Source organism: Quercus suber, unplaced genomic scaffold (genome assembly GCF_002906115.3).
Source record: "Quercus suber isolate HL8 unplaced genomic scaffold, Cork oak 2.0 scaffold_7, whole genome shotgun sequence".
Lineage (NCBI taxonomy): Eukaryota > Viridiplantae > Streptophyta > Magnoliopsida > Fagales > Fagaceae > Quercus > Quercus suber.
The window spans coordinates 77,423-95,159 of record NW_027069473.1 but is presented as its reverse complement, the minus strand read 5'-3'; the positions used below and the strand labels follow the sequence as shown (position 1 = coordinate 95,159).

Genomic DNA, 17,737 nt, shown 5'->3' with positions numbered 1-17,737 from the left:
AATTACCAAAAAAAAAAAAAAAAAAAGTATAAATCCAAACCAAAATTTAACAAAAGCTATAAAAGAGAGATAGAAGACTTTGTGATGGGAAATTAAAAAATTACAATATCAAAACACATACTAAAAAAAAAACATCAACCTTATATAGAGCTATAAGAAAGAAAAAAAATCCACAAAGAGAGAGAGAGAGAGAGAGAGAGAGAGAGAGAGAGAGTACTTATAGTTTTTGTGTGAAAAAATATGGGTTGAATGAGAGAAATGATATCAAACATATTATTTAATGTGGGACTTCAATCACACATATATACCCAACATTCTTGGATTCAAAAATGATATTCCACCAATTAGAGCATGCTTGGGTCTCATGAAGTTTCTTATTTTGCATAAATATGAACTTTTATTGGGAATGCCAATTCCACGAGATGTGAGAGAAATGATTAGGGTCATGAGCCTTGATTTGTTAATAAAATATATGGCCATGAGATAAATCCATATTTTAGTCGTTTCGGAGTGTTTTAGAAAAAAGATAACTATTTTGTGTAATCATGACTTTTAAGACCCAGTTTATTATATAGGATTAATCTTATGTCTATATAAGGCCTGACTTAATCAAGAATCAGATATAAAATAAAAAAAATATTTCAATAATATAAATATAAATTATTAAAATAAATGGTAAAACTAAAAGATCAACAATTACTTCAAGTTACGTGACAAATGCACATTGTATACATCCAAGTTTTTAAAAAACCAAAAATTATACTAAATTGTAAAATAATTTAAAATTAAAATAAAATAAAAGCCTTTTAAATATCTTTAGACTTTTGATTATTGAGCTTAATCAGAATAAGATTCATTTTTTACAAAAACAAAAAATAAACAATAATAGAGTTTTACTTGAAGTAACCTATTGTTAATAATTGTAATGTACTTCTAATGATTCACATAGTAAAATTATGTTGTACAACTTGTAATACTTTCATTTTGCCACATAATTTCACATGTAAGGATTTTTTGTGTGTGTATAAATAGGTTTAGTCACAACTTATGTGAATTCCTTTTGCTTTTAATTAATAGAGACTTAAATTGGTACATGTGTAGCTTCAAAATTTACAGATCTTGCCTGTGGACGATTGGAATGCAATTTCATTTGATTTGATGCAAGGTTTGTCAAATTTGGAAGAATTATATATTAAAAATTGTGGAGGAATTCAAGAGGTGATTAAGCTTGAAGGGCTTCTTACTATAAAAGGAGAACAAGATCTGTTACTCCCAAGATTGAAGAAAATGTATGTGGTTGATCTACATGAACTGAGGTGCATATGGAAAGGCGCAACTAAACTTATAAATCTCAACAATCTTGAAGATTTAAAAGTAATCGGGTGCAAAAAACTAATGCATCTCTTCACACCAGCCCTCGCTCAAAGCTTACAAAAGTTGAAATTTCTTGAAATTGAAAGGTGTGACGAATTGGAGCATCTAATTGTTGAAAATGCAGAAGAACATGTCTCATCTGAGAGTCATCTCCAACCTTCATGCTTCCCTAAACCAAACGTTGTCAAAGTCAAGGTCAAAGGTTGCAATAAATTGAAATGTCTCTTCCATGTGGATCGTTGGAATTTAGTTTCCAGTTTTTTGACATTGGAAGAATTGGAAATAAATAACTGTGGAGGATTTCAGGAGGTGTTTAACTTTGAGGGTCTTCTTACTAGAGAAGGAGAACAACAAGATGAATTTTCCCCAAGGTTGAGGAGAATGTGCTTGGTCAATCTAGATGAATTGACGTATATATGGAAGGGTCCAATCCAACTTGTAAATCTCAACAGTCTTGAAAATTTAGAAGTCATCGGGTGCAAAAAACTGGTGCATCTTTTCACGCCGGTCCTCGTTCAAAGCTTACAAAAGTTGAAAAATCTTAAAATTAAAAGGTGTGACAAATTGGAGCATCTAATTGTTGAAAATGTAGAAGAACAGGTCTCATCAGAGAGTCATCTCCAACCTTTATGCTTCCCTAAACTGGAAAGAGTCAATGTCAGATACTGCAATAAATTGAAAAATCTCTTCCCCATGACCATCGCTAATAGTCTTGTAGAACTACGGATTTTCCTAGTAAAAGAAAACCCTCAATTAATGGAAGTATTCACACATGAAGGAGACGCTGGAGTTCAGAAAGATGTAACACTCCCTCAACTAGTATCGATGGGACTCAAAGGTCTACCAAGCCTTGTTAACTTCTGCCCAAAGAACTATCAGTTCATACTGCCAAAATTGTGGTATTTAAGAGTGGAAAGTTGTAAGAACATGAGGACGACTTTTACCCGTACTCCAGACAGAAGTGTGCTTATAAATGGAGAGGTAATCCAATATTCCTGCCTTTTTTTTTTTTTTTTTTTTTTTTTTTTTTTTTTTTTTTTTTTTTATCTGTTCACTAAAATTAGAGTCAGTTATAGTAGTAGTATACATATTACTACTAATAATAATTATTTGATTTATAACACCTAATATCCTATATATGCTGTGCATGTGCTTAATTATAATCAACCCTCACTGATAACTGAGACGAATTTTGTTATATTTTAAAAATGTTATTATTATATTATTTATTTCCTCTTGCGTTGCCAGAATATATAAATGCTTGTTGGCTTTCGATTTGGTTGTTCAGGTAGCCCAGATAGACGAGCCTACAGGGACTTCAACAATTTCTCCAGTACTTACCAGATGCCCTGCCAACAATGATATAAGATGGACAGGTTTAAACTTTTAACTACACGAACCTTTTATTATATATATATATATATTTTTTTTTTTTCCCTTACTTCTTGCTTTGACAAGATAAACTATTGTTATGTTCAATAGATTTTGACTGCAAACGGGATAATAAATCCAAAGATGATAATGCGTGGCAGCGGCTTGGATGGAAGGAGATGCTAAATCTGTAGAGGTCTCCGTCCTCAAGATATTCTCATCTCTGTATTACACAACTCTTTTGCTTTCTATTTATTTTCTTTTAACATCGCTATATCGTTGAACTCCAGATACGTTACAAGTGCGTGTGATAATTCTACTTTCCTAGTTCCTTTACACTTTATGCTTTCAGCAACACAAGACAACAAACAAATAATTTATTTGATGCGTGTGTTTTATTTTATTTTATTTTTTGATAGATAATGTGTTTTTTCTTTCTATTTCTTAAACAAGAGACAAATATTTGTACAACTTTTTTTAAGTGATAATTTATGATTGGAACATCATTTTTACACTTTTTATTATACGCCAATTACAACAAATATCCAACAAATATTTCATTCTACAGACATCCAATCTGAAAGGGATCATAAAAATCTTATTTAGATTTTAATTGGCATTCCAATTTGTCTCATAATAATAGGGCTATGATTTAAAAGATTAAAATAAACATTTAGGATGCTTTGAATAAAATATTTAAATGAGAAAACAATTGCTTCTTTCAAAGAACGTGAAATGTATACAATCTAAAAACTGTAAGCTTGAATTTTCTCAAACCTTAATTGCATGTCTCTCATTTGTAAGAGTTAAAATGTACGGAGCTTGTTATTCAGAAGTGGTGTGGCAAAATGTAAGAGTTAAAGATCTCTTTGAAGGGGCTTGTGGAGGGGTTGTGAGAGGAGAAAACTTCTCTTTGCATTAGCTACGTGCAACCCCAAACTTTGTATCGAGTCCCAACCTTTGTATTGAGAGAGAACTTTGTATTTGTATGAGAGAACAATTTGGGTGTATTGGGATTTGAGCATTGTGACTTGTGAGGGTGTTATTACACCATTTTGTATTCTCCACCTTTATTAGTGAAAATATCTTATGTCGATGCCCATGGACACTGTAAATTCTTGGTGTTTTTTCTTGTATGTGTTTGTCTCCTTGTCAATTTTTCCTCTTTCCTATTATTTATTTGGTGATATCTTTCAAAGGACTATAATGTTTTCAAAATCAATCTTGTTTGGAGTGCTATTTAGAAGCATTTTCTTGCAACAATTTGGTAGTAAAGCTCCTGATATTTAGAACAAAAACAAATTGTATATACAGAGAGATTTGAAGACTTAGCCATTAATTAACCAATAACAAGAATTATAACAAATCCAAGTAAAAAATAACATTGGTATTCGAGTACAACTTTGTTGCCATGAGCTTATTGGAAACATTTCTGAATTTTTTTACACCAATATCAAACAAAATTTATGTATTATCTATAGTCAACAAATGCTTAAATATCTTGATGCCAAAGTTGCCAACAATGGTGTACCCTCACCACCAAAAACAAAGTCAATATAGAAAATAGACAACGCAACTTAGAATTCAATAGCACATTAGCCCAACTGGCCTCTAATAGATCAAAATGAAAATTTAGACCACACTACAAGCGTTCATTCCTAACAAAATCCTATAATTAAGTATAAGAGCTAAATGTCAATCCCTCATGTTAACCCTCTGTAATCTCTCCTTCAGATGTTACAAGTCCTCAATCACCATCCCAATCATCAAAACTAGTGGCTGCCACTCAAAATTGATTGCCACAATTTATTCTATCAATCAAAAGTCTACAAGGATGACCTCCCTGTCTAGATCAACCACACCACATGCCTGCATTGATTTCGACTGAAACTATGTTCTAGGTTCAATTCAACATTCACCTCCAATTACTAAGACTCTCTGCTAGGCAAAGTATAATGTATATGGGATAAGATTTCTCCCATTAAATCCAACTTCCTCCAATTTTTATATAAATGTAAGACGTGGCATTTAAAAATCAAATAAATGCCATGTTTCTTGCATCCGACTAACTGACTAAAGATGGGAGGGGAACATTTCCCATAGAGTTCATTTGAAGTCCAAATTACAAGTTTTACACAGAAATTGAATCTCTCCAACCCTAGCTCCAGCATTCAACCCAATATGCCAATCAACTAAACAAAATAGCATACCTGAAAAACTGGAGGCAAAGGAAAGAAGACATAGTGTAGATATAACTAATGGGAGCACTCAACAAGTAATGCCATGAAGCTGTTGACAGTCAATAATCCTCGTAGCCAAATCTATTTTTGATACTTTCATCACATTCATTTTCAATAAGATCCAATAATAGATTGCAGAGTTCCAAATTTAATTCGGTTTGAAATCTTGGGGTCAAAACCATTAGATTTCTAAGAAACCTTCCCAAGAATAATAGCAGCAGTTTAGCCATCATAAAAGTCTAGTATCAAAGAATCCTCATGAATCTCTTCCTCCAAAAAAATGGCTAAATGGGAATAAGATTCTTGAAGCTGAAGCATTCGTGCAGCGTTTGATCTCAAAGCAGTGGAATTTCCCACGTAAGAAAACCAGAAAACTTTTCTCGATTCTGTGAACATACACAAAAACAAAATTTCAATATATATATATGCAAACCATAAGGCCAAAACTGATTAGGCACCAAAAAATAAAAACTGAACTATATGGGGAAACGAACAGGAATCAATCTAACAACTTTTTTTCTTTTGGTAAGTATGAATCACTCAAACAACTTAAATGCGAAAAAGGCTACACTAGAGAACTTAAAGCGAAGAAGGCTACATTTATGCACGCTCAATTATTTTTTGATAATTTAATAGTTGGCAGTAGGGGGATTTGAACCCTGGATTTCCCCCATTAAAAATATCAAGAGGTGGCAACCAATTGGGCTACAAGGCTTTTAGCTATGTGCCAATGCACAAGCTCAAGTATGCATCATATAGGGGAACAGATGGACCCCTAGGATGGCTGAACAAAGATTGACACTAACCAAAGCCAGCAAAATATGCACAGTAAATATAGGTAGAGAAAAGCCATTGATTCCTTAAGGTTAGCCAGCCAATGAAACTACAAGCAAGCCTAAACCAGCAATCTCCACAGGTTCAATTGAGACATAATGAAAAGAATATGAACTGAAAAAAGCAAGATGAAGACAGTATCATAGCGCTCTATACGTTCAACAATAGGAGAACACGCTTACACAAAATTCAAAATTCTGACTTCATTTTGAATTCCTTGCTTGAGAGCTGCCCAACCCTGCATCATTTGATTGCTAGAATAAGAACCACGGTTAAAGCACCAATGAAGGAGTCCAGTCCAGCAACTTCAGTGCCTCCGAAAGAAGCCTTAGAGTACCATGCTTCTCTAGAAAATCAGAGTGAAGCAGCCCCTTATTAATTAATGACCAGCTGAAAGGACAAGGATACAAGCATTCCATGATACTCTGCACATCCTCACTATCAAACAAAGCCGGATCATGAGACTGAGAAAAAAGGAAACCAAAAGTTCAAAAACCTGGGGGCACCAAGGACTCTTCCACCAAAACCCTTTCCTTTAATGTGGACAAAACATAAATAAAATTTTCATCATCATCATCATTCCCAAGACCATGAAGGACACCAGAATACATTTCCTTATACTGCAGCACCCACTTCAACAATCATGGCCGCCCCATCTCAAAGATGACACTGCAAAGCCAACAAGTGCCTTCCTCAATGAATGTGTCATCCTCTTCTCCTTTTGGTTATATTTATATTCTATTAGCTTGGAAAATGCCTTAGATTTTGAATCAAATTTCTTTGCGACCTTAGAGGCCATTCCTGACTGACTCTGAACAATCAAAGCCATTAGCAAAGGTGCAGCCTTTTGGTCTTTGCTTCTTTACTATTTAGTTTCTTCTGAACATCTACCATATATTCTTAAATGAGCAATCTGGAAAACTTGTTGAGAACCTTACTAATAGCCTTTTTCTCCCCATCCTTGGGATTATATACCCCATCCCAAAATAGTAGATATCAATGACAATACATAAGACTACCAGGTTTCCATCATCAAAACTTCGGAGCACTTAAACGAAGTGCGGACATTTAAATGAAGCAATTCACTTTCAGTATTACCTTTAGCAACTTAATGAACTCCTTTACACCATCAGAGCATAACTTAATTTCAATAGAATTAATCTTGTGTAATATTTCATTAAGCTTTTTCTTCATTATACAATCATATATAGGTAAATTAAGCCTTACTTTCTATTTAGAAACAGAGACATTTAAAAGCTACAAACATGGAATTACTTAACCTTCCACTCAGCTGAGCCTAATAAGCATATCTTGGCTTGATAGTAGGTGAGTCTTTCATTGTTTTTATTCAATTTCAGAAAGAGAAAATTTTAATTAACTAAAAAAATAAACTGACTTGACCCAGGTTCTTTTCTTTTGCTATATATATTTTCTGAGCAACCAAACAGGAATAACCAAATATAAAATTCCAGAAGGGGTATGATTTGAATGTGGACCTTGATTTTCTGAGGCTGAGCTTGGTTCCTCCATTGAAGATTTTAGTTTGAAGAAGTAGGGTTTAAGGACAGAAAGATTGGAGGGAGGGACACTGGGTTTTGGGTTTGAAACTTCTGCAGAAGACTTGGATGTGTACCTGTTTGGATGCGAGGGGATTCATAACCCTTTCGAGAATAGAGTTGTCCTTTGCTCTCTGTAGAACTGTTTGGGGATATTTTATGAATTCTTCTTTCTAATGTAAATCGGTTTACAATCAAGTTTTGTTACTGATTATATCGAACGCCTCTGAAAGGGTCCTGATCAATTAGATGAATTATGTATAGATCGTATAATTAGTTACAACCTTTGACAATTAGTTACAACCTTTGACAATTGATGTTAGGTAGTATATAAAATTAATAAAGAAGGAAAAATAAAATTAAAAACAAAAAAAAAAATAACTGGTAAAGACAGATTAACACTATGCTTTAGACACTCCTCACACTAGTCACCACTCACCATGTGTAAATCAAATATAATGGTCAGTGAAATTAAAAATAGTTATTGTTGTATATGAGACTAAACAAAAATGTAGGGAAAAAAAAACCTTATGTAAAGTTAATTTTTATTCTTATATAATAATGTAATAGTGACTCATATAACTACATTTCCAATCATTTTATTTTTATTTCAAATAAATAAAGAAAATTTATACTTTATTTATTCTTATGCCTTTCCATACTCTATCGTCCAAATTAATTATTTTTTTCTTTTCTTTTTTAAAGTAAACAATAGCAGTTATTTTATTGATTTTTAAAAAAAAATGGGTGTATAATTATCTATTATAAAAGCCAAGAATGGAGGGGATTCTTCCAGCCACAAATTTCAGAATTAGTAGAATAATAAGTTATGATTGGTAATTTGGTATACTATAAAAATGATATTAGTGATAGTCTTATATAAAAAAAATTAAATTAAAAAAAAAGTGTAAATCAAATATAATTGTCAGTGAGATTAAAAATAGTTAGCGTGGTATTTGAATTGAGACTAAACAAAATGAAGGGAAAAATAGAAAAATGCCAGACTAAACAAATCATTTCCTATCATCTAATTTTTATTTCAAAATAAATAAAGAAAATTTATTCTTTATTTATTTTTTTGCTTTTCCATTCACTCTATCATTCAAAAAAAAAAAAATTCTTTTATTTTTTAAAAGCAAACAATAGCAGTTATTTTATTGTTTTGTTAAAATGGGTGTATCACTATCTATATTACAAAAGCTAAGCATGGAGGGAATTCATCCAGCCATAAATTCTATAAATAGTGAGGTAACAAGTTAAGATTTATTTGCAATAAAAGTGACATTAGTAATAGTCTTATATATAAAAATAATGTTACACTAATCATAATTTGTCACCTCAATTGTTATGGGGGAAAAAAAAGGTGTATGCAGCATTATTATTTTAAAAGGTGTAAAAATTTTATGATCTAAATAATCTGATAATTGTAATTTCATCTACAACAAGCAATGGATTCAGGCCTAAGAACAAAAAACACCTTTGGTACAGGTTTTTTGCACAATACATTGGACAACTTTTTGGATAGCCTCTTTTGGCCCATAATTTACATAATCAATTTCAATGACCTCTTTGATTTCTTCTCAAAAAATGACAGATCACACCAAAAGCTAACTAAATGATCATTTCCCTTTATTATTATTTTTTTCTCCTTATAATGATTATAGCAAGTTAAAAAAAACACAAAATAACCAGAAACATGTTTCTTCTATTTGAGTTCCTAGAGGCTAGTAGTTTAGAAACCAACTAAATTGCAAACTTTGGATTCCTTAATCTTTTTCCTCAATTAAAAAAAAAAAAAAAAATCCAGTTGTAATACCAACAAGCTCATGGTCATGGGTGTCAAGCATTAATGGGAATTAGAAGAGAAAACTGAAAAACATTAATAAACCACAGCAATTTGAAAAAAAAAAAAAATTTAATTTCATCCATATTCTATAGAATCATGACTTAATGAGTTGATAATTTGTTGACATTTGCATTGATGACCGATAAAATCATGACTTCATAACCAATCATAAATTACTTGATGACCGATGAGTAAAACAGCACAGAATTGCTGAAACATGAGAAGTAAATATATACATGCCAATACAACCATTTCTTGGTGGAATATGCCACTTGGACTGTTTTTCATGCATGTGGCTTATAAAATATAAAGCCTTTGATAAATTTTCTCAAAATTTTATTGAAATGCACTTACCTCATACATCAGCTCTAGGTTTATTTGGTCATCCAACTTTCCAAAATATATAGTGTCTGAAATATAGTTGGAAGCATGGAACCTCACATTTGTTATTCACACAAGACCTCGTTTCTTTTTTCCCCTTCAATATTTCCAATTTCAATAATAAAAATATAAGAAATTGGTAAGTTTAGATAAGAAGAAAGATTAGTTTTACAATGAAATCAAATATACTCATCGAGCGACTCCTCTTTAATCTTTATTCAGAGCTCCTGATTCCTAAAGTAGCCTACAAAAATTCTTCCAGTCGTCTAAGGTCCCAATTTTGATAAGCATCGATGGCAATCCTCCACATTTTTCCACAACTTCTCTTGCCACTGTGTTGAAGCTCGGTGAGTCAATAACCTCACCCGCAAATCTCCTAAACAAAGCCCATGAGTCTTCTACCGATAAAACAAACATTGACAGGTATCTTCTTCATTAGGGAAAATAGGAGCCATCACCAGTCTAATTGAATTCAATAAATACGGATCAAATAAGAAAAAGAATTCAAGCTTTTGTTTGCTAAATACGCAATACTAGGAGACCCAAGGAAAAATTAAGTTAATTCATTTTTATACAATACGCGGATGTTGTTAAGTCATTCTGGGAAAAGGAAATCTCTAGTCAATCATTTCCTAGGATAGGAATAGATTATTTATTAGTTAGAAACTGAGTCTACTGAAAACATCAAAAATCAAAATCAAAATCAAAATCAGGTTGTTCTCTCCAGGTCCGGGGTGGGTCGGGTCAAATCCAGATGTTTATATGTTATTTGGATTCTAACGATACCAAAAGAATAAAGCCAACTAGTTCTCCAGCATTTTTAGTATTGACATCTGGGCCCAAAATACACACCACACACTCTCTAGCTCACAACTTTTATTAATTAGATTTGGCCCATATGTCCCAACCCTGGTCTCTTATTTGGATCCCACTTGGTCTATCTCTAACACAAACCCAACTAACACAACCAGGGGCGGAGCCATGTTGCTCCTTGGGGGGCCATGGCCCCCCCAAAATTTTAAATTTTCTCAACAGCATATAGAGCAAAAAGTTATAGGCCCCCTCAAAAAATTATAACCGGCCCCCCCATTTGTTCAGAAGACTTAAACTTTGTCTAACCGGTAAAACTTCTCCTCAAATAAAAGAATAGTTAAGCTCCCCAATTATCCAAAGAATTGTAATTAATTTAGTGGGCAATGACCTACTCTCTACAAATAGAATAGATGTTAGCCCATTTCAAAACAAAGCTTTTACATTTTCCTCTTCATTCTTATTCTCAAGCTACGTGCCTTTTGCTTTTTCCTCAATATTGCTGCCAGGCTCATTGTTTAGTTAATATTAACAAAACAAAACTCATCTCAACACAGTCACACAAAACTAAAAACTCTCACAGCTAGTAAAAACATATATATCCCCTTTTTTTTCCATCTCATTGCTGCTATAGTAGAGTAGTGAACTTGAAAGTGTGTGAGGATGTGGGTTTGTGTTGGGGGATAATTCATTAAAATATTTTAAAAAGAAATAATATGAATGATAAAGTGGATGTTGCTTAAAATAATAGTGGAATTTGTTTTTCTTCAATGCGATTAACATCTATATAATTGAGAAAAAAATTAAGGTTCTTTTTAGGTTAATTATTGAGTCATATTAAAGATATTAGTAATTTCAAATTTAGGACACTTGTAGCAACAAATGTCTTTTTTTTTTTCTTTTTTTTTTTTTTTTTTTTTTTTATTATTAATATATATATATATATATTATGATTTTTCATGTATTTTAAAAAAAGTAATTTTCATACATGAATCACTGAATCCTCTTTAGCCATTTTTTACAAGATAAAAAAGCTTGATACTTGCAATAATTGAAATTATTCTTTTGAATATAACCTATCTTTCTCTTACATTTCTCTATTGTTTAGTCATATATATTTGTTTTGTTTCAATAATTTCTAAGCAATGAATCTTCTGATTCTTTTTTGAAACTGCCTGACAAATTTTTTATAAGCCATTGCACGTTCAAGCAATGACTTTTTCATCAAATTGTAACATAAATTAAAGTCATACAAGAGCAAATCATGCAATGGTGTATTTTCTTAAATTTTTTATAAAATTATTTTAGTTTACCTCACAAATAGGTAGGTTCTTGTGCATAACATGGGTTAGCAACTAGTTATTAAACAATAAAGTAGTATCAATCATGGGTCTAGATAAGGATCAATAAAGAATTGACAACTCAACCATTACTAAATTTGTTACGAAGAACTTTGTGTTAATTTGTGTGGCATTGCTCAAAAAGAGTGTGGAAGAAGAACTCTATGTGGAAATAGACTAAACAAGAGTTGGGCAGGGGCGTAGCCAGAATTTTTAACTTGTGAGGCCGAGTTATAGTATTTATATAATAATCATAATTCATAAATATATTGAATACAAAGTTATCAACTCTAATATATCCATAAATTGTCTAATTCACTATAGACATACATAATATCCAAAAAAATAATAATAATTTGCATGATGGTAATTTTTCATAGAATAAAATTAATCTATTATCATCAAATTATGAATTCAAAATGTTGCTACAGGCATCTTAAATTCAGCCACCATCATCAAATCATTAAAGAATAACATTTTGCTTCTTAAAAAAAAAAAAAAAAAAAAAAAGAAAAAAAAAAAGACATTTGTTGCTACAAGTGTCCTAAATTTGAAATTACTAATATCTTTAATATGACTCAATAATTAACCTAAAAAGAACCTTAATTTTTTTCTCAATTATATAGATGTTAATCGCATTGAAGAAAAACAAATTCCACTATTATTTTAAGCAACATCCACTTTATCATTCATATTATTTCTTTTTAAAATATTTTAATGAATTATCCCCCAACACAAACCCACATCCTCACACACTTTCAAGTTCACTACTCTACTATAGCAGCAATGAGATGGAAAAAAAAGGGGATATATATGTTTTTACTAGCTGTGAGAGTTTTTAGTTTTGTGTGACTGTGTTGAGATGAGTTTTGTTTTGTTAATATTAACTAAACAATGAGCCTGGCAGCAATATTGAGGAAAAAGCAAAAGGCACGTAGCTTGAGAATAAGAATGAAGAGGAAAATGTAAAAGCTTTGTTTTGAAATGGGCTAACATCTATTCTATTTGTAGAGAGTAGGTCATTGCCCACTAAATTAATTACAATTCTTTGGATAATTGGGGAGCTTAACTATTCTTTTATTTGAGGAGAAGTTTTACCGGTTAGACAAAGTTTAAGTCTTCTGAACAAATGGGGGGGCCGGTTATAATTTTTTGAGGGGGCCTATAACTTTTTGCTCTATATGCTGTTGAGAAAATTTAAAATTTTGGGGGGGCCATGGCCCCCCAAGGAGCAACATGGCTCCGCCCCTGGTTGTGTTAGTTGGGTTTGTGTTAGAGATAGACCAAGTGGGATCCAAATAAGAGACCAGGGTTGGGACATATGGGCCAAATCTAATTAATAAAAGTTGTGAGCTAGAGAGTGTGTGGTGTGTATTTTGGGCCCAGATGTCAATACTAAAAATGCTGGAGAACTAGTTGGCTTTATTCTTTTGGTATCGTTAGAATCCAAATAACATATAAACATCTGGATTTGACCCGACCCACCCCGGACCTGGAGAGAACAACCTGATTTTGATTTTGATTTTGATTTTTGATGTTTTCAGTAGANTATATATATTTTTGTGTAGTTGCCATTTGTTATTTTTCCTTTTGCTTGTGTGGGCAAATCCAATTTTGGATGGAAATTGTCTTCTTAGTTCTGACATTTCCACCTCCGGGGTTTGTGATGGGGCCTTCAGATCTTTAGATGTATCCATAGATTTACTTCTGAAAAATTGATTGACTTACCTTATTCAATTAACCTGCTTATAGTTTAAAACTTTCTTATATCTGTCCAAGTCTTTACTCTTTTTATTATTCTTTGAACTGTCACATTCCTTTGTAATGTTTCGGAAGATTCTATTAATTGTGTTTATCTTGTGTGTGTGAGAGAGATGTATTTTCATTTATATGTTCTCGATAATTTAATTATGATGATGTTTGTTGCTGAACTAGTTCATGCCTTTCCTTGTTCTTTGGGAAGATGGCCTCATTTAGAAAGAGAGGGGTTTTTTGGTTTTTTTTTTTTTTTTTTTTGGGGGGTGGGGGGGTGGGGGAGATCTGAGAGTCAACAATTTGACCATTATATTATGTTAAGGGTTGGTCTTGAGCCATCCATTGAGTGCTAGGTAACATTGTTCAGGAGTGCTTGTTTGTAAATAATTGGATACAAGGAGGTTTTATGTGAATTTTCTGCGTCAATTGTTTTGGAAACTTGATGGGGAAAGCTCATCACAAGTAGTTTGTGCGAATGTTAAAAGCAATAGCTCATAGATGAAGAAAATATATTGGAGGCTTTTGAACTGCCAACAATGCTATGATGATACATTCATGATACCCTTTTTAGGGGTATTTCTGTTCTGTTTATTGGCATGTGCTATTTCCTGTTTGTATTATAACCAAACAAATCCATGATTTCATTTTTTTTGAATCATAGAAGAACTATAAGTTATTTAATTCGATTTGATTGTGTTTGGGGAAACTAGCTTATTCACATTTTGATTCCTGATGCATGTTAAATTAATTCAAAATGTCAAAAGTTCAGAATGTCTTGGATTGTTGGGCACAACCTTTGAATTACCTGTACACACACACACATGCTATCCCCCTCCCCCCCCCCCCCCCAAAACCCCCTTCTCTCTCTCTCTCGCACACACATTCACATACATAAATAACCTGACAGCTCCTTTATTTTAGTGTTATTATTTGTTAGTCACATGTATTTGTCATTTGCAGCTACTACTTACCAGAATACTCAAGGAACCCAGGGGGAGAATGATCCAAATAATACAACAGTGGGTAGCTTGTTTTAATTCTGGTATCATTTATTTCCTGCTATATGCTAGTGACTCTTGACACTCTTGATTGCAGATATTTGTAGGGGGTTTGGATTCAACTGTCACAGATGACTTGTTGAGACAGGTTTTTAGCCGGTTTGGTGAGCTTGTTCATGTGAAAATTCCTGTAGGAAAGCGCTGTGGTTTTGTTCAATTTGCTAACAGGTATCAAGTCAAGACAGGTCTACCTATAAGTGGCCACCCTTTGTTTCCTATTTTTTGTTTTTAACTTCCGTTCTTCCTCTCTCCCAATCTAATGTTCTTTTTATTTTATCTGTGGTTGTACTTCAGAGCTTGCGCAGAGCAAGCATTAGCATTAATGAATGGAACTCAGTTGGGAGGACAAAGCATTCGACTTTCATGGGGGCGGAGTCCTTCAAACAAACAGGTTTTTATTTTTTGAATAACCTTGTTAAAAGTGGTTGTTTCCATGTATCTGGATGATTAAAAGAATATATTTATTGGATTGGCTTAGACTCAGCCGGACCAGGCCCAGTGGAATGGTGCTGCATATTATGGGTACCCACAAGGATATGATGCATATACATATGCACCTCCTGCTCAAGACCCTAACATTTACTATGGAGGCTATCCTGGATACGGAAATTACCAGCAGCCTGGTGCTTACCAACAGCCACAGCAGGTAATTAATGTTGTGAGCTTCAGTTTCTTTTTCTCTGTATTTTTCTTTTCTGTGAAATCATTAGTATACGTCTGGAGGCTTATTTTAGCTAGTGAGGCTGGGACAGCTTTGTTATCAAGTAACTCACATTGTGTCCAAGTAGCTAGCCTCTAATTCCTTCTGATGGAAATGTTTTTAAATGGGAAAGAGGAGGTGGTCATTAAATGTGTTGTTGCTGCGGAAAATTTGCAGTTTGTTGGGAATGTTTTATATGTTGCTATTTCATGGAGTGGTTTGTAAACCTATGTGTCTTACTATTGCTGGTTGTTGGCTAGTAGATGAGCCTTGACATTGACCTATAAATTAACAGTGTTTAGGTGTACATGGCCTTTTGACATTCATTGAGGGCCATTATTTAAGGCTAAGGGCATAGATGGTAGTGCCAGTGTATTAGGAAATTCACATTCTTGGTGTTTTTTATTTGATTTTGTTTCTGCTATGTGCAGTGATCTTTAACCGTTTCAAGCCTGAAGACTGGCCTCGTTGTGTTCGAAGTGCATTAACTTGCGATTTTGCTCATTGGCTGTAGAAAGATGGTGTGGGGCCCCATCTAAATTTGATTTTAGCTTTATTCTCTCTCTCACTGTTCTTCTCCTTGTGTTTTTTGTGACATTGAGTATGTTGAAGGCACTACTATTGTGGTGGCGTTGGTGCTCCTCTTAGTTCTATTTATGAATGTCTTGTATACAATATGGATTTGCCAGATTTTCTGCTGTATTAACTATATGATGATGGTTCTTATTTGCTTTCAATATTTTTGTGCCATGGTGCTTTTATAATCATGTATTCCTTTGCAACGTGCAACTATATATTCCCTTTTATGAGTTTGAAAGTTGGATTCCCCCATTCTCTGCTATATCGTGCTCTAGGAACTCTTTATCCAATCTGGAAATTATAAATTGCTCTTCATATTCCTCAAATGAGGTAAGGAAGAAATTTGACAAAATAAATTTTTTTTAAAGTAATAACAAAATAAATTTTCAGACGCAAATGTTGGATCATTTCACTAACTGAATGTGACTGTTGAAGACTAAGAGTACTTCTGTACCATTTTCTAAATTATGTTATGCTCTCCTTGTGATGTTTTTTCTTGGAATTTTATGGTCTGTTTGGATGGGAGGGAAAGTAAAGTAGAGTAGAGTAGAGTAGATTATCACAAAAATTAGGTTATTTTTAGCCAATTTTACTCTACTCTCTCTTCTTTCCTTCTCTACCCAAACAGGTCATTAAAGATCTTGCTTTAATCATAGAATTGAGGGCTAACTTTAAAAATAGTCGAGAGCTTTGTAGCTCAACACCACCTATTGTTTCCATGATATATAGGGTTCAAATCTCCCTTTCCTAAAGCACCTAAGCTGTAACTATTGAGTTATAAAAAAAAAAAAGGTAAATAAATAAAATCTTAAGAGATAGAGTCATGTATGTTTTGAATCCTTCTTCCTCACCCAAAGCGATGAAATCTGTATTTAATTAAAATATGAATTCTAGTGATAAAGGGGTTTTCTATTTTATCAGATTATCTCTTAGCTTTTCTTTTGTAGATAGATGTGATCGATTTCAAGTGGGGAGTGAATGCATTTTGAGGATGTCCAAGTATATGTATCCGCATTAATTATCAAAACCGAATTGGACATTGATCCTGGACGTTGTTTGGCTTACACGGTTGATGATTGGTTCGACCAGACATTATTACAATATTATTTAAATAAATCATTAAAACTAACGAGAAAAAAAAAGGTTGATTACTTGATTATGAGTTTTTTTTTATAATAAATAAAATTTATGAGATAACACTTGAAAAGAATGCAGGTGAACTAACCCTTCTTCAAAAGTGTGTTAAAACAATGTAAATATTTGAAACAATTCGAAAAGTAAGATGGATATTGCGCGAATATATGCTAAGAAAAATATTTTCCTGGTCGAATACCGAACAGTTTGAATTGGTCTAATAATGGTTAATGGATACATGGGAAGTTAATAATAATTGTGAGCAAGGCCAGGTCATCGCTAAATATAGGCGGAGGCTGGAATAACAAATGAACAACTTAGATGAGTTTACACCTTCCAATTTCCAAACAGTGGTCAAGGGAAGGAACTACGTTATTTATGTGATGCCCACTGGAATTCCATTAAATTTTGCGGTTACAGCAAAGAAAATATATGCTTCCATATTCAGAAAACATTAATAAATGTTGACCTCCATCTTGTATCTTTTGCCATTCTATTTTCTACAAACATCTCTATTAAGAGAAATGATATGTCTACAACATATTTAGTTTTCTGTTAAAGATTTGTTGCAAAGTATGCTTCTACTTTGAAAAATAAGTGTGGTTTTTTTTAAAAAAAATAATTACATAAAAGTTAAAAAAATATAAAATAAAATAATAATAAAAACTTATAATCTAGCCCCTAACACTCGTAATTAAGATATATTTTGAAGAAACAGCATATCTCTAAAATTGATGAAGATAGTAGATCTTTTTACAT

At 32.8% G+C, this 17,737-nt stretch overlaps 2 protein-coding genes across 2 annotated transcripts; both read left to right on the top strand.

The window, feature by feature from the left end:
- Nucleotides 1-1,081: 1,081 nt before the first annotated feature.
- On the top strand, nt 1,082-3,133 carry LOC111996375 (uncharacterized). The gene is made up of 3 exons (XM_065774076.1): nt 1,082-2,355; nt 2,663-2,750; nt 2,857-3,133. The coding sequence occupies exons 1-3, from the start codon at nt 1,159-1,161 to the stop codon at nt 2,937-2,939; spliced, it is 1,368 nt and encodes a 455-aa protein (XP_065630148.1). The 5' UTR covers nt 1,082-1,158; the 3' UTR covers nt 2,940-3,133.
- Nucleotides 3,134-14,392: 11,259 nt separating this feature from the next.
- LOC112032963 (polyadenylate-binding protein RBP45C) lies at nt 14,393-16,002 on the top strand. Its single transcript, XM_065774070.1, has 5 exons — nt 14,393-14,526; nt 14,603-14,733; nt 14,860-14,956; nt 15,044-15,211; nt 15,697-16,002. The coding sequence occupies exons 1-5, from the start codon at nt 14,449-14,451 to the stop codon at nt 15,697-15,699; spliced, it is 477 nt and encodes a 158-aa protein (XP_065630142.1). The 5' UTR covers nt 14,393-14,448; the 3' UTR covers nt 15,700-16,002.
- The last annotated feature ends 1,735 nt before the right edge of the window (nt 16,003-17,737 follow it).

What these genes read in the sequence shown, in the direction of transcription:
- LOC111996375 (XM_065774076.1), top strand. Translation starts at nt 1,159, where the DNA reads ATGCAAGGTTTGTCAAATTTGGAAGAATTATATATTAAAAATTGTGGA. An exon ending in GTGTGCTTATAAATGGAGAG is followed by an intron (nt 2,356 to 2,662) that starts GTAATCCAATAT and finishes TTGGTTGTTCAG; the next exon opens with GTAGCCCAGATAGACGAGCC. An exon ending in CAATGATATAAGATGGACAG is followed by an intron (nt 2,751 to 2,856) that starts GTTTAAACTTTT and finishes TATGTTCAATAG; the next exon opens with ATTTTGACTGCAAACGGGAT.
- LOC112032963 (XM_065774070.1), top strand. Translation starts at nt 14,449, where the DNA reads ATGTATTTGTCATTTGCAGCTACTACTTACCAGAATACTCAAGGAACC. An exon ending in TTTGTTCAATTTGCTAACAG is followed by an intron (nt 14,734 to 14,859) that starts GTATCAAGTCAA and finishes GTTGTACTTCAG; the next exon opens with AGCTTGCGCAGAGCAAGCAT. An exon ending in GGAGTCCTTCAAACAAACAG is followed by an intron (nt 14,957 to 15,043) that starts GTTTTTATTTTT and finishes GGATTGGCTTAG; the next exon opens with ACTCAGCCGGACCAGGCCCA.